Source organism: Parus major, chromosome 8, assembly GCF_001522545.3.
Source record: "Parus major isolate Abel chromosome 8, Parus_major1.1, whole genome shotgun sequence".
Taxonomy (NCBI): domain Eukaryota; kingdom Metazoa; phylum Chordata; class Aves; order Passeriformes; family Paridae; genus Parus; species Parus major.
The window spans coordinates 16,570,536-16,596,245 of record NC_031777.1 but is presented as its reverse complement, the minus strand read 5'-3'; the positions used below and the strand labels follow the sequence as shown (position 1 = coordinate 16,596,245).

The 25,710-nt window shown below is 35.8% G+C and overlaps 1 protein-coding gene across 8 annotated transcripts; it reads right to left on the bottom strand.

Moving 5' to 3' along the window:
* Positions 1-6,765: 6,765 nt before the first annotated feature.
* On the bottom strand, positions 6,766-25,442 carry ODF2L (outer dense fiber of sperm tails 2 like). Of its 8 annotated transcripts, none has more exons than XM_015636836.2 (15): positions 25,354-25,442; positions 24,360-24,449; positions 22,355-22,417; positions 22,051-22,122; positions 20,202-20,318; positions 17,278-17,463; positions 15,840-15,949; positions 14,236-14,371; positions 13,592-13,702; positions 12,621-12,725; positions 11,868-12,014; positions 9,924-10,009; positions 9,677-9,839; positions 8,640-8,765; positions 6,766-7,991 (listed from the first exon to the last, which is right to left on the bottom strand). In XM_015636836.2, exons 2-15 carry the CDS (start codon positions 24,435-24,437, stop codon positions 7,863-7,865), a joined length of 1,629 nt encoding a protein of 542 aa, XP_015492322.1. In that variant the 5' UTR covers positions 24,438-24,449; positions 25,354-25,442; the 3' UTR covers positions 6,766-7,862. The 8 variants fall into 8 exon arrangements, with proteins under 8 accessions (XP_015492322.1, XP_015492323.1, XP_015492328.1 ...); XM_015636837.1 differs by lacking the exon at positions 25,354-25,442 and adding an exon at positions 24,836-24,901; XM_015636842.2 differs by lacking the exon at positions 11,868-12,014.
* Positions 25,443-25,710: the final 268 nt, after the last annotated feature.

Here is a 25,710-nt window from a genome sequence, read left to right as displayed (position 1 = left end):
TACATGTCTGTACATTTCTGATGCAGCACACTCCTTATACAAGTGTGGGGCTGGGAATCCCCAGCATGTGTGCTTCCATCTCTAAGCCCTGGAAAGAAGCTCCAGTCACAGTGGCTGGGAGCACCTTCCATGAGCAACACCACAAAGGCATTGAGGAGACAGAGTAAACACAGCAGTTTACTGATAGCAGCTGATTGCTTTGAAGGAAATGCCTGAGACGGGTAAGTGACCCAGAAACCTCTATTATTGGCCTGTGATTTTTAATTTAATAAAATTTTGATAAGGCCAAGTTAATCTTGAGTAATGTACTGGTATGGAAACAATCTAGTTCAAAGGATGATTAATCTGTTCCAGTGTGATAAATGTTAAGCAAGGATAATTAATTCCAGATTTTTAGATTCAAGAACTTGAGCTTCTGCGTGGCTAATCAAATACATAACATGGTAAGATAATACAGGAAGTCTGATCACATCTCTCATGCCCCACCAGAAGCCTTATCTATCATAAATGAAATAATCTTATCCTTGAAGCAACCTGACAGCACAGTCAGACATTGCACCTAAAACTATCCACATCTAGCCATCCATTCAAAGCATACTGGTTGGACATTCACCTCAGAAGGACTTCTGTAATCCACATGTTCTTTCACACAACTTTGCAAGTGTATATCAGTCTTCATTTTGATCTCTGGCTGGAAGTACTCAATTTATATCATTCTAGATCAAAGTAAATGTCAAATCATTAAAATCTGGAATCAAACTTGGCAACCTTGGACATAACTCTAAATAATTCATCCATGTTTAGTGTACAGTTCTTAGATGCATCTCTTCACATTTTGGGGAAGTGAAGTCTGGCATGCACAATGAAGTATGAGGTTCACTACTGTAAACCAATATTTATCCAGGAGGTAATAGTTACACTAAAGTACATTTTTCCCATAATTAAGTAAATGATATTGTGAGACTAATAGGATTTTAAAACATAAGGTTTTGGAAAAAAAAAAAAAAAAAAAAAGGGAAAACCCTGAAAGGATTTAGGATGATCCTGAATTAGTAAGGAGATTGGTAAAGAATACATTGCGCAGGGGCAGTTGCTGTTGTAGTCTGCATGTAAGATCTGGGCTACTTGTGTTGAGTCAAAGAGGAAAATTATCACCACAGAATAATGAATGACTTTACCCCGAGGACTTTTAGGCATGATTGCCTTGTTTCTGATACTTGATTGGCCAAGTTCAGCTGTCATTGAAACGTGCCATTTTTGAGAAAAATGAAATGGTTGTTTGAAACAAACTCTTCACTGTAGAGTCATATAATACATCATCCAGAGTTTTTGAAACTTCCACAGCTGATGGAAGTAGCGAGATGTAAAGCAAAGAGAAAATGAGATTGAGCAACAGGTCTTGGGACTATGTTATATCTTCACTTGGACTAGAATATTCAGGCATAAGACTCTAATGTGGGCAAAGGTGACTCAAATGTGTACTCTGATCCTCCAAAATAGGTTTTAGAAAATTATTTAAATCTATTTTTTTCTGCCTGGAAAAACTTTAGAAGGAAGGAAGCCACTTCAAGGGTTTTCATGTTGTTTAGGGAAAGCACAACCATATCACCATATCGTTCAAAATGTCCTTTAAAAACTGTGGGGAGTAATTAGACCAAGTAATGTGAGTTTGCCAAAAGATTCCTATTTTAACACGAAATTGTAGTTCATTAAATTCAGTGACAATACAAAGAGAAATTAAAGATTTTATATTCACCATTTAAAGCCAGCTGTAATGCTAAAAACTGAGAAATGCTTAGGCTGCTAAAAAGAAAGGAGGCTTATTTTCTAAAATTTGCCCTTTTTCCAGACATTAACTTGGGTTAATTGAAGTCAGAAGAGCTAAAATCTAGCAATCAGTATTTATGAAAATTAGGACCTGCAGTTGTTACCACTGCCCCCAGTATCCCTAGCACATGGGAGCAGTGCTTAAACACACCAAGGTCATGAGTGGAACCATGCCAAGAATGCTATCAACAAACAGTACCTAGGAGGATCCAAATAATGTCTTACACTACACAGCCATATGGAGTTTTTGTTTCTGTTGCAGGGATTTATTTCATTCTGTTGAGCTTCTTTTTGGTTTAGATCTTGGAATGATGGGTCAATTAGAAACATGTCATTAGAAGACAAGATTTCCCTTCCATGATTATATGTGCACACTGAAAGAGAAATTCACAGGGCTGCCACCTCTGAATGCTCCTCTGGGGAAATCTCCCATGAAATACAAGTATGCAAAGAAAGATATAAATGTCTATTCCTGAATCACACATGCTTCATAATATGTTGGTGCTTGACTGTAACTGCATTTAGTTACTAAGGATTGAAATGACAACAGTAAATGTCAGAACAATATTTGAACACTCACAGAACTTGAACTCCATATTTGTCTATTATTAAATACTCATGAGAAATTTCTCCTGAACCACAACCTTAATAAAACAAGACTTAATAAAATAAGGAAATTTATTTGAAATGGAAAGAAACTGGACATTTTTTTTTACTCTTGCGAAGGATTTGCACAAATTCTTGAAAGATCCTAAATTTTGCTCTTCAGATTTCTCCAGATTTTTTCTTCTAGAAGGAGAGTGAGATGTTGATACAAGCCAGTTTGTGCTTTGCAGCATATTAATATACTGTTTTTCTCAAGGAGAGAGAAGAAGGGGAAACCTTGCTGTAGAAGAACAGTGAATGTCCTGAGAGCAACCTGAAATGCCAACTTAGCATTTTTGCACTTCAAAAACATCTTTGACTTTTATAAACAGCCATGATGGTAAAATTGAGGCTGTTAAAAATACATGGTTTACTTCAGTAGTTTATAATTCACAGTGGCATTTAGTGGGTGGAGCTGTAAATTAGTAAGTGGACTGTTGCCACAGCAGAGTAGGTTGCTGCTCTGCAAAGGAGAAGCTTTGCTAAGAATAGGAATGTGGTCATGATGATAATGAACAAGGGCTCCACATGCCTGAAACGTTGATGGGAGATTGGGAGATGGTTGTTGGATGTTTAACAGCTGCTCTAGAAATTAGATGTTATCTAAGGTCTGTTTGAAAGATTGAACTGGATGAAAAGCATGCAAAACTTAACCAGTAAGACCTGGTTTCAATTTTTAGTAGCACTACTGAAAGGCAGAGTGGCACATGAAATATTTATGTTGTCGATAAATTGGAAGGTACAGTTTTACAGCCAACAAAATGCTATGTTTATTCTGCTGCAAGAGTGAGGCAGGATTGCAGCAGTCTCTACATATAATAGGATCTTTTCCCCTACTGCTTTCAAATGAAGTAGATTAATGTGCCAAGAAAGCTTTACAATATGATAATCAGGTATTTGATCTGGCCTGTCAAACACTCAAAAGAAAAAAGTCATTTACTTCCTGGAAACTATATTAATGTTCCAAATAAACCCAGCTTTTTAAAGGCACTAGATTTCTCTGAGGGGGGATGATTTACTTATCACTAGGATGATTTGCCTTTGGACTCTTTAGTAGCTGTAACAGCCTTATTCGAAGGTTGAAAGCAACAGCATTATATCAAAAATCCTGAGTGAAGGGTGCAGATAGATATGGATGACAATATAAAACATGGCACCTTCCACTTTTGGAGGCTTTACTACTGAGTGACAGCTGCTGTATGATTGATGTTCAGCCAGAAGTAGACAGGAAAATATTCTGAACCCAAATGCATGACCTGTGTGACTGCAATAATTTTATGGTTTTGACTGCTTAAATTCCCAGTTGGTGGACATCAACAGAATGCTCTCAGTTTTCTGGCCTTAAGATACATGTTTGAGCTACGTCAACTTTAAAGTGATCCACAGGAAACTTGCACTGAAGAGAAAGAAAAAAAAAATCAGTATGAAATCATCGTGTCTACTTCACATGCCACACAACCCTTTCCTATGCGGACATTCTTTGATCCCTGTTTGTGCTGGCCAGCTTTAGGCCCCCCAGAGCAGAAAGGGCTGCATACAGATGTTACACTGCTAACCAGCTCACCAGCGGAGGAAACCAGGTCACTTCTCCTGTAGGAAGATCACCAACAAAGGAATTTTGTCACAAAAAGTCTAATCTGGCTGTTTTCTGAGTCAGAATACAGGACATGTTCCTAGCAGAAGATATTTTGAGCTGCTGTCCCTCCCTAAATTTTCCCAGATACCCAAATATTGATTTCGTTCACTATTAAACAGACAAAAGAACTTCTCAGAAGGATTGCTGGGCTAGTAACCTATCACATCCCACTGAGGACTCATCCATATGGAGCTCAGTGATCGCTGTGGATCTTCTATAAAGATATCCCTTAGAGAGGCATGTGTCTGGTACAAAATAATTGAGTATCTCTGCTCATGCTGCAAAGACTTCATCTTACATGAGAATTTATACCAGCTTTTTTGACATAAACAGGAAGGAAACAGAAAAAGATCTTTTTTCAAACTTAAGCCAATAATAAAATACTTGGCAGACAGGATTAAAGGAATAGGACTCCAAGTAGCCCTAAGATGTATGCTCTTTGGTTTACTTTCTGTGTTCCCACACATTAGTGACTCAAAAGCATATAAGATTGCAGTAGGGAGTAGGGAAACCAGGTCAGCTCTTTAAGATCTGCCAGTTTCAGGACTCTAAATGCTTACAATTTAACCTAATTAAAGCCATGAAATTATAATTCAATATGGAAATGTACTGGCTGGAAAGAAAGAATTTGTCACAACCTCAAATCACTTCATTTATTATAACTCTGAAATCCTGTCCCACTAAGAAATGTGTGCAGCAGTGTATCCCACACTGACAAAGGGGCACCCTAGAGATTTAAAAGTGGTGTCATCTCTGAACCACATTTTAAAATGTGGTTTTGAAAGCTACTAGCACCAGTGGGTTTGTTTCCCAGAGCTCAACTCTTCCTGCCCATCCTGCTGAAGCCTCCCTGGCCAGCAGCAGCACATTGCTCATGATGGGGTTTGAGCACACTCACCCTAACAGCTCCTTAACTCCTGGCGATGTTCTGTGTGTGCAGTCCAGCCAAGAGGAATCATACATATCCTGCTGGCAGAGTGTCTCTTCACCCAGCTATCAATGACTGAACAAGCTGATTATAAAGCAGATCCACAGCAATCACACTTAAGTAATTCCTGGAAAACTCCACAGGGAAAAAACCCCCAAAAAACCAAACACAAACCAAAACCAAACCAAATCCTAATTAATTAACATGGGTAGAAAATAAAGCAATATACAGATAAAGGGGAGATATTATAACACTGCTGGTGGCTTTTTGCTTTGATTTACAAGAATTACCCTTGGCATCAGTTCAGCCATGGGTTCTCTTACATAACCTGGATCATACTGAGCCAGCTTCTGTGAAAAATTACTACAAAATCCTTTCAAAATCAAAAAGTTCTACAACATACAATGTACATTTGACTGTGTACCTCAGTAAGCCTACAGTAAAAATAGCTTCTTACCAGGAAATCTAAATAAACTGGGATATAGAATATAGTGTTTTAATCTTTTTTTTCTTTTTTCTTTCTCTGCTCTGTTCTTAACCAGCTAGCATCTCTTCCTACTGGAAGAGCTCATCACTGAAAGCGTGGTCAAACTTTTATACAGAATCTCTGGGTATTACTGCTTTTCTGGCCAAGGACTTTCTGCACAGCAAAGAGAAATATTCCTGCTTGCTAAGGGCCCTGTGAAAGAACAGTATCTGACTAAAATTATAATCACAAGAGCAAGCACAGTATGGATCAGGAACTCTGGGTTTCATCCTTTTTCTGTCCATACTTACAGCAGTAAGATGTTTCATCTGACTGTATTGGAAAACTGCAACAGCATATTCAGCATTTTTGGGGGAGAAACGACAAATTAAAATCACATTGGGAAAAAGGCTGAGAAGTGAGATACTGGCAACGCCATCCATACCAAAGGCTTCTGAAATTGTCTAGATATGACAATACCCTTAAAAGAATAATTAGTCTATTTCTTATGATAAAACTGTGTCACTTTACTATGTGATGCAGACAGTAAAAATAAATTGTTTTAAAGAAAAATAGTAGAATCCCAAAATGCAGTCAAATAAGTACAGCTGTATCCAAGCATTTTGTGGCACAGCACACAGATTTCTATACTGCAAAATGAAGAAGGCAAGAACTACATTACACAGTTACTAAAAATACAAGCAGCAATCTCAAGTAAATGCCAGATCCTTCAGTAGTTAAACAAAGTTTTATTATTTTCTTTACTAGAAAGAAATAATCCACAATAACTTTTCCTAAATTAATTTTTAAGATGCAAAAACATGGTAAGTTAACACCAGTTCAAAAAGGAGCTGAGGAAAAACAAATGATTCTTATGACTATCAGCCCTATTTCTACCGTGCAAAAATAACCCCAAACAAACAAAAAGGTAATGGAGAATCATAAAAAGAAACAAAAAAAACTAAAAAGGAAAAACAAAAATCTAATTTCCCGAACAGTAAAATATAGGTTGGAATCAAGTTACTGCACATCTTTGTATCATGTCTCAGTGAAAAGTGTACAGTTTTTCAGTATGAGCTTTGGGAAACCACTCATGCACTGGATTGAACAATTTATTTCTGAACTCTTTCCTTCATACATGATGACGTTTAAAAAGTTTTTGATATTTTATAAGTAGCACAATCAGAACTAAATGAACCCAAATATTTGTGTGTGTGTAATGCAAACCCCTCAAATATAAAATAAATGTTTGCTACTAACGTGTCATATGGAATAAATGACAAATTTATTTTTTAAAGGTACACAGAAGCAGATCATTAGTACACATCAATATTTGCTAAGATGGATAAGCATTTGCAAAAAAAAAAGGCCATATTCAACACATTACCAATAACTAACAATTAAATAGAATGGGTATTGTCTATGCATGAGCAAACTTACATTTCTGGTCAAAAAATACATATTATTTAAGTACACAATGTAAATCACATATATTTAACTGAATGTACTATTTTTAAAAAACATACCACAGCATATATCTATAAAACTAATTAGAATATAGAACTGAAACTAAATCCAGAATTCGTTCTTGTATTAGTTTTGTATCAGCTGAATATTTACACGTGTTTTAACTGAAGCACAAGTCAGTGTTACTGAACAGCAAGTCTTGAACTCCAACAAATACTTAAAAATCTTACTGGAGCTGTGTCATTAGGATATATCAGCACATTCAGAGCTTAAACTATACCTGTATCTGACAAGTTTTCCTACTTATAAATATTACCATGGTATATTCCTGAGCATAATGAGATGTAGAGGAAAACGGCTGGATGGGACAGCCCTGTGGTGGCAACTCCCCCATGCAGTGCAGCAGTGTGGGCTATATTGGTGCTAAACTGCATGGGGGGGAAAGGGAAGAACCTAATGATCTCCATTTTTGCCTGTTTTAATAGGTTAGATATCATTGAATTGAAAGATAATCTGTGATGACCTGCATTTACCATGGACTAAAAGGACTCATGTAAGATTTTACAGCCCAGGACATTCACAGACCAATTTTGTGTGCATACCACACATCCACACCTGCTGCTGCTGCCATGCACTTGGCCTTTGCACTTCTCTGCCATGGATAACACAATGGTTTATACCAGGAATAACAGCTCCATTCCTCATGTGTGACCAGCCACTAGGATATAGAGTAATGGCTGTTTCTCCTGCCACAACAGATGTTTGTCTAAGGAAGAACTAACATTATAGAACTCAAACTGGCAAAATAATGTAAGGTCTCAATGGCTTTGCCTCCAACAAGACTGGGAGCCCAATCTTGACAGATTTCTTCACTATAAAATAGATTAAAGAATTCAGCCAAACATTGTTACATATGCATCTTTCAAAAACTGCACGTAATTCTGGATGCTCTGGTTCTCGTTCTCTGACTTCTGTAGGCTGTTCTCCAGCTCTTTCAAACGGACTTCATGGTGCTTTTCATTCTAATGAAAAAAGAAAAATGCATAGAAACTTAGAAATAATATATAAATCAATCAAAATAATAATCTAAGACAACAGGTACCTATTTTTTATAGCTTTATTTACTTGTAAGAGTTTTCAGAGGCTCCACAGAAGCGAAAGTGCTAAAAAAGGCCTCAAAAGATTGAAGCTTTTGTTTATGTTGTCAGAACTGAACTGAACGTGTTGACATAGACATAAAATAAAAAAAAGCCTATAATTTATAATAATTGTAAATCCAGATTATTGTCATTAACTCAAGAAAAACAGAAGGTATCATGACATCATTATAGAATTGTTATGTCTCTAATCAAATCTAGATATGTTTACTAAACAATTAATCTGAGGGAAATTACAACTTCATACATATTCTTTTATTTTTGTATTGCTGGAAAAACTGAACTGAGTAAGGGTTGTAAACTCAATATTATTCAAGAGATTTATTTGGACTGGACATCTGGTAGGTTGATGGGAAATGTCAATGTACAAATATATTGTCAAGCTGAATTAATTTACTGTTCTGCAAAGTATATATCAACTGCATTAGTATGTTTTCAGCAAAAGGAACTTGTTTTTGTAAATGGTAACATGGTGAGTGATTTCTTAAATCACAAACAGCATTATTTACTCACATGGTGAAATAAGCAGAGGAGTTGGTTTTTTTCTTCTTGCCTCTTTTTCACTTCAGCTTCAAGAAGTAGCAGTTTTGTCTGAAAGGCTTTTTCCTTGTATGACATTTTTTCCTGTTCTTCAGCTACCTATAAAAGCAATGAAAGAGAAAGAATATAAGTAAAACAAATTTATAAATGAGATAGATATATTACATATATATTTACTCTTAAAGCCCAAATCAAATTAATTTCTTACCTCTTAGCATTAATTGCTTTATTTCTTATTCTTTAATTTAATACTTATTTCCCATGCCCAGGAATTTAAAAAAAATGAGAAATATTCTGGTTAAATTTGAAAGCTGTTTCAATCTAGAACAAAATGTAATATTACTGGCAGTGGAACACTTCTTACCTTATTTCCAAGTTAAGCCAAAATTCTAGTTTTTTCAAAACTAAAGAAATATCCTCAGGCAGTATTGAAAAAAATCAGATGGTTATTTCTACTTTATTAATGTGAAATTACAATTTCATGTTTTTTCTGATTAAACTAATATAATTCACTACAATCTAAATTCCTACATTTCCTCTTGAATTTCATTTACTGTTTGCATAATTTCTACAAATGAAAACATTTGGCTTAATGTAGAAAGAATGCAATTTCTTCCTCTAAAAGAGAAGGTTTTCAACACCTAAGTTCTTGTGGGCTTCTATAACAAAGAAAATAAAAGGTAAGATTAAGCTTTTGTACAGAAACTTTTAGCCATATGTGTGGGGTTTAATATAAGGTGGTTAAAGAATTTCAGTTTGTCAAGAAAAAATATAATAAAACACTGGTCAACTGAAATTTGTTATTTATTTCCATAGGATCCAAACTTGACAAGGAAATTGAATAGTTCTGTCCATATTTAAAACATGCAGAAATTTACAGTAACTTTTTAGTATTTCTCCCTGCATGCAAAATAGTCTTGTCCCATGATTTTTTCTCAAGCTCATTTTTAATGCTATTTTTAAATAGAAAGTAGCAAACAAGATTGAGAGATGGATTAAATCACCAATACCATTTTTCTCCCTTCTTCCAAAGCAGATTCAAGCTGTCTGGTTAATGCATTATACTCTGCAATTTTCTCTTCAAGCTGCAATTTACTGCTCTGAAGATTCTCATCTTCTTTTCTGAGCTGATAAGCAAGTTCTTCATTCTGATATTCCACCTCACCTAATTGCCTTTAACCAAAACAGATTAATGCACTGTAATTTACTATAGCAGAAAAGTGTAGGAATTAATTTCCATCAGATTTTTCAAGTTACCTTTGAAGATCTTCATATATCTTCTGAATGTTACAGATCTCCTCTTCTAAGCAAAGATTGCCCATGGAAGTTACACTATGGTTATCCTGCAAAAATGACAATTTGTTTCTAACTGAAGAAACCTGTATACAGGATCTTATTAGACTAAAGTAAGCCTGTCTATTAAAATCAATCAAAGAATATGACTGTAATTTCAGATAAATGCTGTGCTTATTTAGATAAACATATTATATTATATTACATTATATTATATTTCAAGTAAATGTTCCCTTGTATTATTGTACCTTGTATAATTCTCTTAAATTAATATAACACAGCCAGAGTAGGAGACAAAAATTTTGTGTGAGCACTTTAAGGCTGAAAACCTGCTATGCAACAAAGGCCTGAAAAACTCCATGTGCTGCTCATACAGCCTTGTGTATTAGGAATTGGTCAGGTGTACCTGACCAGCAAAAAAGGCTCCCTCACACTACAGTCACAAAAATAACACTGCAAATACATATGGTTATCACAGAAGAACAGTGCAGCACTGGCAAAGAATTTCAGAAAGAAGTGAATATCAAAAAAGACAATCAAGTCCATGAAAAGTGATATATCAGCAACAGAAGTTGAAGGAAGAGAGTCTTGTGCCCAGCATCCAGAGTGCTAAACTTTTACACGTTTTTCTTTCAAATCTCAGTAGCAATGAGATTATTGCTCCTTCTACCATCCATCAACAGCATGTTAGCCATAAACAGACACAACAACAGCCTGTGGGTGCCATCATTTAAAGGGGTGACCATTCATTGGACTACCTCAAGCAGTCCTATTCAGCAGTTTGAGCTAATCTGCCTGATTGTGCTTATTAGAATAGCAGGCTGTTCAGGTAACAGAGTGGTAGTAGCAGAAATTAGTCCAGCTGAACCCAGGAGAGGTTCTCCAAAATTAATTTTCCTAAATTCTGGTGATAGAGTCAAGGGTTAAGGACATCACCAAGAATTAATGCTGAAATTTAACTACTGTTCCACCAGGCTAGTGATTATATTCCCAATTACTTTGCTATACTTAAGAGGTTCCTTTGCACTTTTTCAGGAGAACAAGCAGTTAGATTAAAATTATATATTACATACACAATTTTATATGATACATAAATTTTACATCTCAAAATTAATTACTGCTTAAGTACTTTGCCAAACAATAATGGATTTAGGAGTATATGAACATTCCTGGAAGAATAAAAAATCAAGACCAATGTCTGTAGGACCACAGACCCACTGTGCTTCAGCTGTAGTTTTCCCACAGACACAGCAGGATGATTAAGGCCCTTTCCCACCCTTCTGACTTAAAAACCTTTGTAATTTGTGCTCTTCTAACTCAAAAGCACACTAAAAAAAGATGAAAAACAACAACAAAAAACTAAAAATCTACCAAATCTACCCTTTGAAACTGATGTAAGAGAAAAAAGGAATCAAGGAAAATTAATTTTCAGGATTTATAGAATATATAAGCATTAGTGTTAAATACAGCTAAAAATTGCAATAATTAAAATGTTACCTATCATCAAGAATATACTTTATCTGAATAAATACAGTATGGTTTATAAATTAGCCATTAAAACCAAAACTAGTGTAGAATTAGATTATTCTACTAGATACAAACAATATCTAAACTAGCATTTATTTCCAGGGAAGAATTCTGCAACACATCTCAGAACCTAAGTATTCAAAAAGATCAAGAATATACTCACTCTAAAAGTAACAAATCTTGCCACATAATGAATTCACATAAATACAGTTGGCAACAGTTTTATTTGCATTGTGCTATTTCCACAGAAGCTTTTGATTTATGAAGAAATAACACAGGAAACCTCACCACTGTCACACATGCCAATAGTAAAATATGTCCCAGAGACTTTTTTCCACATAATTTCTCATTTATCTTTAGAAATCAGCATGTTCTAACCACCTGAAGCTCCAGCTCCCTAAGGGTTTTGCATTTCTGTGCACGGATCCTTTCCCAGGATAGAAGCTTTTGCTGGTTTTCCTCAGCTGCTTTCAGCAAGTCATAAACATGTTCTAACTCCTTTAACTCAGCCTCCGTTTTGTCCCTCACCTGCATAGTAGCATCACAGGAGAAAAATGTAAGTGTAAAACCATAAATTAATTGTTGTAATACTTAATGGATTTTCATGTAGGTAATAAAGCTAAAATTCTACACAAGTTGCATATCCCCTATTTGATAAAATATTGACAAAGATACAAGTCCTGTTCTGATGCTAAGGATGTGCTGCTTCCAGTGTTCAGCTCCATCTGCTGAAAAATTTATAACACATATTTGTATGGAGTCTCCATTTTAACTGTTAGTTAAAAAAAAGCACCTCCAGTAGGTTTGCTTCCCTATACAACTTTCACAGCTGTTCTGTCAAAAAGATAGTTTCAAAATCATCAACAATAAAATCACATTTTTGAAAGTGATAAAAGAATTCTGGAATTCTAAAACAGTAGCCAAACTGCTTAATCATCGCACTAGGAATCATTGCTCACTTGTTTGCAATTGTGTAGTATCCATAAACAGCTGTCTTAGATAGCAGCTAGTAAAACTCTCAGAAATTTAAAACCAAGAGACAGTACCTTGTGACTTCTAATAAGACCACGAAAATGAAAATATCTGTATCCTTCAGAATTGTTTGGAAACATTCTTCATTACTGCAAAACTTACCTTATCTAATTCTAAGCATTTGTTTTCTGTTATTTTTTTGTTTTCATTTAAGATTGCTTCATATCTGGATTTCAATTCTTCTACTGCAATTTGTCTTTTTTGTACCTAAGACAACATACATTTTTCACATATATTTTCAAGGTCCTTCATTTAAATATAGAAAAGATAGAATCATTAGTATGAAACATAAAGGAAAACCTTTAACTTCTAAATGGTATCTTAAAGTTTGTCATTATTTGAAGTTATTTATTTTAATTATCCTATGTTTCAGAGCAAGTATAAAAGGGTTACCAGGTAAAGAGCACTGTCATGTCAGCAGTATGTTATCAAAAATGGAGAATGAGCTACAGCTGTGCTGTAGAAGCAGCCAGCATCACTCACACCTCTCTCCCCACATAACAGCCATCACTGACACTTCCCATCTGGAGTCACTGAGTGACTGAGTGGAGTGAAATTCCCTGAGCTAGTTATAAGAACTCATATAACCCTACAGTCATAACCCTAACCCTAATACATATTTCTTGAATGAACTTGAATTTCTTGGACTTACTTGAATACTGATATGCTCTTATGAAAATGAAGATAAAATATGGCCAAGTAGAGGTAAAATATCATTGGTATATCCACTGAAGACATAAGACTCCAATTTTTAAAATATCTAGTTTACTGTGGTCACTAATCTGCTTTTTAGGAAGCAAATCTTGTTGAAAGCAAGTTTGCAATTGTTGGCTTCAATGGGCTTCTAGTGGGCTCCACACAATTCAGTATAGACAACATTTACTTGTAACAGTGTGCAGACTATTCTTTGATATGGTCTCTAATAGCACTTCCTTCTTTCATACTCAATATTAACAAAAATATTACAATCCCCATGCCAACAAAATGGGTTATTACAAACAAAACCTTTATCATTTCCTCAAAATGGCTTAGAAATTAAAAAAACATACTTGATTTGAAACATGTTAAGTCACCTCATTTTTGCGCTGTTCTACAAGCTTTTCCTGCAGCTTTGCTTTTTCTTGCAGATGTAGCAACTCATATTCAACAGACACTGTGCTTTTCTCCAACATAGCAAGGGAAGCCTGGACCAAAAATAGAAAATATAAAAATTTTAAGAGTGTTACTAAAATAACACATTCTACAGTATGATATTACCAGCAAGTGACTTACTGGCACTAGGAAGACAGACATATTTTTCCTGTCAAACAAAACAGTCTATAATTCATTTGTCAGCTCATGAGAACACTTATATTGGATAATACATACAATACAAAACCTCTAAATTCTTTCAAAATTGAAATTAATAACTGAGGTAAACTCAGTTCTTTAATTTGAAAGAACAATTTCTACTTAAACAATTGTACATCTATTAACAGTAAAATAAATAGCATCCTGATTAAGCAAATATATCACAAGATAACCCTGTTCCTAGCTTTGCCATAAATTTCTACTGGAAAATTTTCAGTATCTCATTTGTTCTTACTATTATAAATGGATGGCAAACTTTATCTGCAGGTCTGGATTCTCTAGACAGAAGGTCCAAAGAGAATTAACGTGGTTACTTCATTAATGTATGAGAAATGTAGAGCCATTCAACAATGATTTCTCATCTCACCTTTAATTTTCTGTTTTCAAGGTAAATCTTTTCATTTTCAGAGGTAACAGAAATTAGCTTTCCAAGAATTTCCTCTTCTGAGTTTCTTCTCCATTCCTCCTTTTTTTCCATGTCTTCCATCAGGCCTCTGATCTGACTTGTTAGACAGGTAAGAAGTTCTCTATAAAACACAATGCTTCCAAAACTCTCACTATGAAAACTAAATTGAACCTTAACACGTTCTCCTTCATTGTATATATATATATATATATATATAAGGGGGAATGCATATACATATCCAAAGAAAGGATTACCTAGGATTACCTACTTATATTCTGAAACAAACTCTTTGAAAGAGGAGAGCTTCTACTCGAAGGAAGGGGTCTTATCTTAATTATAGAACACCAAATCATACTTCCAATAGAAATATGCATATGAACACTATACAGAATGTAATTGTATTGAATTTATAGAGTATATCACATAATGTCCTACTAAGAACATTCCTTAGCCACTTTAGTAATGTTATTTCCATTATTAAAAGCAGAAAATTATGCCTCATTTTTTGCTTTTTTTTTTTGGTAAATACAGTTCACAAAATTAGTTTAGCTGTTTAGTCAACCACACACTGCTTAGTAGAACAAATCTTGTTAGAATGGCACATTTCAAGCAAAGAGTTGTATTTCCAGCTGAAATGAAAACAGCAAAAAACAGCTTGAAGCAGAATGAGTATTTATTCTTTCTCAGATGCCTTCTTATATACACTGGACTGACAGTGGGCTAGACAAATTCCTGGACTGATGTCATCTACCTGCACTCTGGTTAAACTTTAAAATCTACTATAAGTATTTTCAGAAATGCCAGATTTTCTGGGACAAAACCAAAATATTCAAGACAGTTTAATGTGAGCTGTTAAATACTTCGGCATGAATCAAGTTCTTTGTGAAACAAACGTTTTCTCAGACCTAGAATCTACCAGTTTCTTTTGCTGGTTTAAACTATAGTCCATATTTCTACCAACAGAAATGGTAAAAGGATATTTTTCATTGTCTGCCCAAAAAATAGCATATCCTTCATGTACATTAAGATTTGACTGAGTAGTTTGAATAAGGTTGGGTAATTTTGTTCTGCTTTTTCTTACATGAGTGAGCTGTTTGAATGGCATCTGGGAGGAACCATTCTCTATCCTCTACTGAGGTGAGAGATTAGTGGAACTGAAATAATTTGGCCATCACTAGTCTGAAGTAGGACCTAGAAGACAAAGAACCTTTTTCTATTCTCTAAACACAAGGGTTAATACTTGAGCTCTTGAATCAGTTATTAAATAAGTGGTTATGTGGAGCTGCATAGGAGCTGCCAGCAAGTTCAGGCTGATCAGAAGTATGCAAGAAAAAATAATATGTTCTTTTTGGTAAAGGGGAATAAAGCTTTAAAAGAAGTGAAATGCAACAGAGAGGAGGCTAAAAATCTTAAATTTGTTCCTATTTCCAACTTCCAAATTCTGCTCAGAATTTTAAAATATTAATAAACTCATTTACTTTGTCAGCAATGAGTATTGCATTACTAAATATCAACACTGTGACTACAGAAATAAATAAACAAAAAATACCAACAGCCCAACTTACTTCTCAAGATCTTCTATTTGAACTTTTAGCATTGTCTTTCCTTCAACTATTCTATCATACTGGTTTTTCCAGACATCAGAGGCTGACAGTATCTCACACAGTTTAATTTCCTAGGGAATGCAGAAATTATAAATTATGTAACAAAAGAATGCCACTGAATAATCCCATTTAATTCTACAGTTTTTTATAAACACAGGAGTTCTTTAATATAAGATGGTTTTATTGTATCTCACTTGTAAAAATCAATATAAATTTTCTCTCATACCAAAATAAAATCAACAAAATTACCCACATTTTAAAAAAATCCAAGTACAGACTTTCAAGGAAGAAACACTGATACTGTATATCAACTGTAGAATTCAAAATTTAAGATGACAATCTTTTCTTACCAAGAAAATTGTCTTCAATACATCTGAACTACACATAAATTACATTGATTAATAACCAAACAGAACTGTGCCGAAATATTTTAAGAATTTTTAATAATTTCTAGGTAAGAAATGAAACATTAGGTAAAATTCCTTAAATGAATATGGATAACTAACCAACACATGCTATATTGAAAGTACACCAGGTTTTCAATAAGGAGGAAAACAAGTGTGATTACAAAACATCAGAAGTTCAGGAGGTAGTTGCTGTCCCTCTGTACTGCTAGTTTTAGTTAAAGATCCACTACTATCTTCTCACAAAGATCCAAGAATACGAAAACCATTACTAATCATCTCCTGGTACACTAAGTGGAAAAATATATCTTTAATACTTACATATCCAAAACTATTAAACACATCTAAGAGTATGAAAAATAATTCTTAACAGGAAATCCAAATAGGGCAATAAGCACAGTTCTGATGTAACTGGCCTTTTTGAACAATTACAAACCATTGACAGGCAAAGCAAGATTCCAAGGAACAATTTGGATTAAGGAAGAAGTTTTATGCTTGGATTTTGGAAAGGTTCAGAGCAAGCAGCTTAGAAACAGAAAGCTAAATAACCACATGAGACATCACATATTAATAAATAAAGAAAACTGGATTCTCAGTTAGTACACTGTATTTCTGAGTTAGTCACTGCCTATCCGTAGAGGCTAACAGGAAGGAAGACCAGGAGAGGTTTAACCAAAAGCTGATGACACTCCTCTTACTTCCTACAGCTTAAAATGTGCAACCTCATGACTTAAGACAATTACTAAATTTTAACAAAAGAAAGGCAGTTAATTTTTAAAAATTAAATTAAAGTTAATTAAATAAATAAATTAAATAAAAGTTAATTAAAAGTTAAAAGCTTTCATGACCTCTATAGCAACATTTTCTTTAACAAACCAGCAACAAAATAAAAGGCAAACACAGCATACATTTTTCTATTTTCCACAAGTGAAAGACTTTCAGTTGTTCAGTTTCAAACAATACAACACAACACTGCTCACAGCATAGTCACTCACATGGTCTCTTATTTTAGCAGTTACATCTTTCACGGATTCTTCTAAGTGTTGAGCTCTTTGTTTCTGGGACCTTATTGCTTTTTTCAGAGCAATCTTCCTTTGGTCAGTTGTTTCCTTTAAGGCTAACTTCTGGTACTTGTATTCACCTATTTGATGTTCCCACTCTGCTATTTTATTTTCTAGAGTCTGCAGCATAATTAAAATCAAATCTTCAAATTCTAAACCTTACAGATAATTTTGTGCTAAAAAAATAATTAGGAAGACTGTTACATTTATAATCTGTTTCCATATAAACTTGGTATCTCAAATCTTGCGGTTGATACAAGGAGCTAGCTAAGTACAACAGTAGACAAGAAAAATACAGAGAGAAAGTCATTAAAAAGATGAAAAGAAGAGGCTTAGTAGGTGCAGGAGCAGGTAGCAGTAGGGGGAAAGACAGTAATCTAACCATGTCTGTGTGCTCTTGGAAATGGATGCAGAATTTCCATGTAGAAGGCATAGTATGGATGTTAAACCCATTTATGAGGAGGATAATAAAATGGTTTCATCAGACTATTTCTGTAAAGAATATTACCTTAGTGATGCTACCAGTGATATGCACTGAAGTATTAGAGTATGTGCTCTGAATCTAGACACACACCTACTAGGTCTCGAGATAGGCTGTATGACTATATATGAAATTTTATTATGAAAGTTAGTATCTTACATTTGGGTTTTTTTAAAGTCAGGAAGCTAGGAAAGGCTGGCTTTTTAGTTTATGTATTATGACCATATACTATTTTCTTGCAAGATCTCTGATTTTTTCTATATGTAAAATGCACACTTTATTAATGACACAGTTTTATTTGGTGAAGAAAGTATTTTTTATAAACAAAGAAGCAGAAATGCATGTTAATGCATTTCATAATACTATGAAACGTACAAAGCAGCCAAGATGGGAACTGGGCTCTACAACTGCCATTATATTATCTTTTCAATTGCTGTTATTATTTCTGACTAATTACATGATTACATTACTCTGATGGAGACTGATCCCATTCCACACAGGAAGTTGATCTCTAACTTCATGAGTCATATTTTTCATCTATTTACCACAGAAATATGGATGGAAAACAACAATAGATGTTAAAACACTACATGATGATATTCATTAATAGCAGTACCAGAATATGATTCAAGGAGAATCTCAGATCCACTTAGTCATCAAAAATGACCAAGCTACCAATAGATAATTATTTTCATAAAGACAAGTGTAAATGCTGTTCATATCTCTCACTATTCTTCCACCGAACTCCAGCAATGCAGGTAAGCCAGCAGTGTCAACTTTCTCAGTTCAGTGACAAATATCCTAATTGTAGGAATGATTCATGCATTTGTTCCCTTCCTTTTAGCCTAGAGCTGACACTACATTATGTCCTACTAGTTAGCTACTGACTATGTGAATGTGCCAGCTTAATTCAAGATACTCATTGCTAGTTGTTATAAAATATGCATATGATGCATGAGGGGATATCTCTCAGTACAGCTCCTGCTAATGGCCCAAAAATTTTACACAATCAAAGCAAAATGTATGTAGTTTTCCAAGTGGAAGATGATCTCAGGTACTGGGAATTCACCAAAAAGCAAAAGTACTACTTTAAAAAAAAGGAAATTACAAAAAAAACACCTAAATATGTAAGAAGTAGTTTTCCTATATAAATGCTTACAGGGCACCTAATAACCAAAAATGTGAGTTGAGGTGGTGGAAAAACACCTTCAATAAACACAGCAAACAGTCTATGTATGGATTTCTTTATCTGTCGGTATAAGTAAACAGCTGCTATCCCTGATTATAACCACAGGAGGTCAGAATCACACTAAGAATAAGTGCTTTGGGCATTAGTGGCTAAATTCCAATTGAGAACTGATTTCGTAGGGGTAATGCTAAGGTTTTGCAAGCTTTTATCTAGTGATGAGCAAAATCATCTCCAGGATTTAAGCTACAAAATTACTTCGGCAATTTTTGAAAGTGAATAAAACTTTTAAATAGAGATTGAATGACAATACAGTTGTATATCAAGTTATTTTATCTAATGGAAATGCTGGAATTCTATAATTGTAGTAGGTAGAACAAGAAAGTACTTTTTATTTAGAAGAAAACATGAAGCATTTATGCAGACACAGACATGTGTTATGAAATAGCCTTGATATAGGTTAGGTAACAATCTCAAATTATTCAATTAGCAGGGGATATATGCTAGTAAAAAAGTTTGGAAATTAGAAATACATTATTTTTAGCCAATGTTTTCTCATTCATGCTTATGTTCTTGACAAGTTTCATATATTCATATTCTGAGGCCACATACAGCTCCAGCCTTTCACACATGACCGCCTCCTTGTCTTTTTCTACAGCCAGTAACTGATACAAATGCCCAAATTTAACTTGTGCTTTTTAGAACAGAAAATAGAAATAATTTAACCTACCTTAAACAGAGTGAGACTAGGCATTAGTCTTAAGTGTTTCACTTTCAGTCAGTATTAAGAGACTTATCGATTCCTCACAGACAATAAGAGGGAATAGGGTGTGGCTGTCACTGCTCTTAGAACAGAAAGTCACCATAAGGACTTGCTTATCTCTCGACCACATGGAGACTGTCCTCTAGACAGTGCGGTTAAGAGGGTGAGCAAACACTTCTATGCATGTTTCACTTTGCTTCATCAGAACTGTACAAGTGTGCATAAGTGGAGAAAAGAAGAAAAGAAAAAAACAAACAACCTTGCAAATAAAAGTGTGGTCAGGCAGATCTTGCAAAACATAAATACTTATGATTTTAACTGTTTTGGATTTTTCTTTTACCAATAATTTGATTTTCAAAACAGGCCACAGCAATGTTTTCCTTTTTTTTTTTTTTAATAAACTGAAACACAAGTAAAATTATTTTGACCTGTATTTTCAATTTTAATTCATCATTTTCTGCTTCTTTTCTTTCAATCTGACACTGCAGGTAAGCTTGTACTTCCTTTACTGATCTTGACAGGTGATCTACTTTCTGTGTATTGATCTAAGAAAGATAAACAAACACAAATTTATTGGACTATTCTGTATGATGCTCTCTGTATTTTTTCTACTATGCTATAGTTTCTAAATGAATGTCCTCAAAACCTGGAAAAGATAAAACATGCTCTACAAGTATATTCACAAGCAGTAACTTGATACTAACTGTATTAACAGAACTGTTAATTTATTAATTAACTGTATTTTAACAGAAATCACCAACTTGAAACAATTTACATATAATTATTGCATCATATTTAATCTGAGTTTAAGTAGCAGGAATAAGGCCTGGAAGCATGAACTCAGAAATCAAGGCTAAGCAAAGGCATCCAGCTGGCAGGATGACTAACATTCAGCCACACTCATCAGCTGTGCTCTGACTAGTTAAACCCTTAATGAACTAACCTTCATTAAATTCCAAAGACCATCTCCTACTAGAACTATTGATACATTTAATTCAAACTCTGATTTTGGGGGATACCTAAATCATAAGGGAAAAGGAAATTTATGTCACCAGAACTCAGATGATTCTATGAAATTTCTTTCAACTTGATTCCTCTGGCTCATTCTAAGGAAGAAGTAATAATGTAGAAAAGTATCATATTATCAGTATAGACTGAAAGAGACTAAAAGAACATACCAATGGAAGTGTTCATTATAGATACCAGTAAGAAAGGAAGATTCAGTCAAGTATTGATGAAAATGCCATTTATTGAAATTAATGTAAGAAGGAGCAAGGGGATAGCATAGAAAATTATTTATCGTTTCAGATGCCAGGCATCCTAAATTGTTCAACATTAGGTAGTCTCTAGCTGGGGCATGGTATGCCACATAGATCCCATCAACATTGAGGTCTGGAGGTCTGCTGGCATTGGGGTCTTCAGAATTTTTGTAGGATTTTCTGTTCAGCGTTTCTATTCTCCAGCAAAAAGATTTTTCCACAAAAATGTGCTCCTTCACTTCAAGATAAAGACATGACAAGAGCCCCCATAGGCAATTATGACCAGCTGGTTTAGTTTATCCCAGCAGCCAAGTGATATGTTCACTTGGTTAAGCAAAAATAAAAAAACTCCTAAGGAAGAACCATGACTCTTAAAAACCCGCAAGGAGTTAAAAATACCAAAGTACACTGCTGTTCCCTTAAAGGTGTAACTGAGCCCACGCTGTCCCTCACTAATGCTGAACCACACACACAAAGTGCACCAGAGGTGTTCAGCCTGTAACACAGATTGCCAGACTATCAGTAAAGTAACTTTCCAACTTTTACAGTACCCTCTTATACAGGACAATTCTTCCCTTCCTGTGTTGTTCTTGCACTGAGCCCCTTCTTTAGGTGCAAACAATGAATGAGCTCTTGCCAGACTTGTCAGCCTTTGATGAAATTAGCTCTGCTGACTGTACTACCTTTCCTAAAAGAGCCAAGGAAACCAACTGTGAACAGAACCTGTTTAGTTTACTCCTTATTGTTCTTTATAAGTACTTTTCCCCCAAAATATTACAAATCAGTAAATGAGAAGTCAAAAGCCACCTTAGGATATTAGTGTTAAGGATAACTGTATCCTTAGTTGGTTTGAATACCATTTTAATTGTTTTAAGATAATTCTGTAGGAAACACCTTTCAGGATTTTACTTTTTTCATAGGTCTTTTAAATAATTTTTTTACCCAAAATTTATATTTTTTAATTAGGAATCTAGTATGTTGGAAGAAAATATTCATTCTAATGGAACTGGTCACTCACTTTTTCACACTGAAGCATGGATGAAAGTTCTTTAATCTGTTTCTCCCTTTCAAGTATTTTTTTCCTGAGATTCTTCATGGAGAAAAAAATCAACAAAGAAATTATTTTAATGTCTGTATACAACAAAGCATCAGCGATGCACAGTGATGAGCATTTCAGATGTAAAACTAAGATTCCATATTGTGATGGTAAATCACAAATACTCCCACTTTTCCACTCTTACTGGAAATTGTATGACTCTATAAGTTAGCAAATTTCAGATACTTAGCACAGAACAAAGAGAATCAAACTTTAATTTACTTACAGTATTCTGGATTTCTCTTTCACTTAGCTCCTGCATCCAAATGTCAATGTCTTTACTGTTTAACTGCAACACAGGAAACATTGAAAATTTCTGATTATAACTGATTTTGTATTTTTCAATGGTTTTCAATCAGTTACATATAGTTTGCTACATTTTCAATCCTGGTACATATGACTAGAAAAGTTCACCTTCTCAAAAGCTACTTATTTGGTGGTTAAAACCCTAAAGATTCAATTTTGTGCATGGACTTTGTAACTGAAAAAAAAAACAGTGTTATTCCATATACCTATTTATTTCTTCATTTTATCTAGAACGGCTCTACATGCCATAGATAAGTGTTTTTTAAGCATGTAATTAAAGGGTAAAAGCATCCGTAGAATTCACAATATTTCAAAGACTCTTATTAAGTGCTAAAGCCTTTCAGGAGCCTCAACTAGTTAGGAGAATTTGAAGACTGAACCAGAAAGCATTAAGCTGGAAGATCACAAAAATCAATTTGAATTAACTCTGTAGAATTTATGTATGATATTGTCAACTAAACTTTTTATTTTAAAGTGTACAATTGCGTGTGTGTGTGTTCATAACTTTCTGTTTTAAAAAGAGAGATTTGTGTGGCTTTCAGACTGTAAATCCAAAATATTTTAATTTCACTAATGAGAAGATAAACCCACAAACTCAAGCTGGAAACTTTGGTATCAAAATTTGACTACAACTCCTTCATCTTATTCTGGCCTGCATGTAATTTGTCATAATGTTCTGTAATCTCGATCCCATGCCTATCTGTAGTCAGTTCATGGACCTCAATTCTGCATCCAGGTTTCCACCTTTGCATGCACAGCAAACTTATAAAATTGTATTCAGTAGAAGTCCTAATCTTTCCTGACTACACTAAGTCAGATTTGCTGTCAGCAAAAAATAATATATAAACGGGAATTTTTTTTGTGACCTGACACTGATTTATCAGCAAAAATACTTAGAAGGCATCCCAGAATTGACAAATGACTGGAAACCTAAATTACTCATACTATCTTTCCATTCTCAGGAAACAGTCCTCCTCACAGTTTGTTCATTATGAACTTTTTTTTTGTTGAATGATCAACAGAATGACTCATGCTTGTAATACAACTAGCAATGTCTATGAAAACCTGAAAATGAAGATTAAATGCAAAATTAAAAAATAAACTTCAAAATAAACACCCATTTTGTTAGCTTCTGAAAGAGTTTAAAAAGTCAGTAATGACAAATCACATTTAATTTTAAGAGAAATCTACATTCTTCACTCCATCAGGTTTCTGTGTGAGTTCCACATGTCCATTCTTATACAGGAATTCACTCAGGTCTGCCTCCTGTTTTAACCAACATTGTTCAACAAACTCCTTCCAAATTTTTGGGAACTTTCCTAGTGCACTGGACATAACAGAAACATCTTCCCACAATATGTCTAATAAAGAAGATGATATGACTAAACATTTCTTTCAGACTAGTGTAAGAAACGTACATTTCCATTGATTCTATGTTCATGCCTTACATATTTTCTCTTTTTTTATTATATATATATATATAATTAATTATATATATATATTATTTTATATATGTCTGTGTCTTGTTTTATTACAGGATTAGATTTCCTGGCAAACCTCAACTTGTGTAACACAGTGCAACTCTCTGTATCTTTTTCCTGGACATACAACTAAAACCAAGTTCGTGAACTTAATTATTTCCAGTGAAAACAACACTTTGGAAGATTAAGTATCATGCTTCATTTATCATAGTTAATCAATGTAAGCAGAAAAGAACAAATAATAATTCCATCATAGTTTCAGTATACTGTTGCTATGTCCAGCACTGTCACTTAAACATTTTTTGAAATACCACCTACTTCACATCTGTAACTAGGATGTATATTTTTAACCTTGTTAACAAAAAAAATACAAAATTTAAAAGATCAAGCCTAACAGGAACAGAATGAACTTGCCTCAACAGTGTCAAGAAGAATAAACTTTACCTGAAGATCAAAGTTCAATGAAGGAGCAGTACAGTCACGTACAGGTAGAGACAAGGATGATTGTGATGATGATGACATTTTGATTTAATGCTGTATAACAAGACAGTATATGTTAATATATATTGATGTTCTGTGAATCAGTAACTGGAACATTACTGGCATGCCAGGTTGTTCCCACTACAGTGGGACTACTGGACTGGACCAAGTAAACCCCAGCCACAGAGATGTAACACAGCTAACGTGCCTGAAATCTTTCACAAGAATTCACAACTTGCAATTGCTTAGCACTGAATTCACAAATACAGTGTGCAGAAAGCAAATCCTTCCACAGCAGAAAACTGAATACATTCAAAGGACAAAGTAAAGCTCGCAATTGCTATTTCGCACTTCCACGCTCCCCAGCACAGAGCGGGAGGCTCAGGGGCACAGGTCACTCAACGCCAGCCCTGGCCCCGGGCCCACACTCGGGCTCTCACCTCACCAAAGGCCTCTGCGCCCGCTGCCGGCAGCTCCCGCCCCTGGGGTGTCCCGCGAGTCACCCCCCCAGCACAGCTCCTGTGGGGCAGTGTCCCCCCAGCNAAGGCCTCTGCGCCCGCTGCCGGCAGCTCCCGCCCCTGGGGTGTCCCGCGAGTCACCCCCCCAGCACAGCTCCTGTGGGGCAGTGTCCCCCCAGCACAGCTCCTGTGGGGCAGTGTCCCCCCAGCACAGCTCCTGTGGGGCACTGTCCCCCCAGCGCCGCTCCTGTGGGGCAGTGTCCCCCCAGCACAGCTCCTGTGGGGCAGTGTCCCCCCAGCGCCGCTCCTGTGGGGCACTGTTCCCCCAGCGCCTCTCCTGTGGGGCAGTGTCCCCCCAGCACAGCTCCTGTGGGGCACTGTCCCCCCAGCGCCGCTCCTGTGGGGCAGTGTCCCCTCAGCACCGCTCCTGTGGGGCAGTGTCCCCTCAGCGCCGCTCCTGTGGGGCAGTGTCCCCTCAGCACCGCTCCTGCGGTTCCCACCTGCGCCCGCCGCTTTTCTCCGCCGGGAGCCGTTGCCGGAGCAACGCGCCGTTGCCGCTGCCTCTGCCGTTGCCATTGCCGTTGCCGCTGCCTCTGCCGTTGCCATTGCCGGTGCCGCTGCCTTTGCCGGTACCGCTGCCATTGCCGGGTACTGCCTTCCTCGGGCCGGCCTTGCCCGACACTTCCCGCGAGCACCCACTGCCCCCGCCTGAGGCCGGTGCGGGCCGGAGACCCTCGCGGGCCCGGCGAGGCGGCATCGGCCCTTCCCCGAGAGAATGAGGGGCGTGCGTTTGGGATGCAAAGATGTCTCAAGACGCGGCTGTGCTCCTTACTCGCCCCTGATGTGCCCAGGAGGAT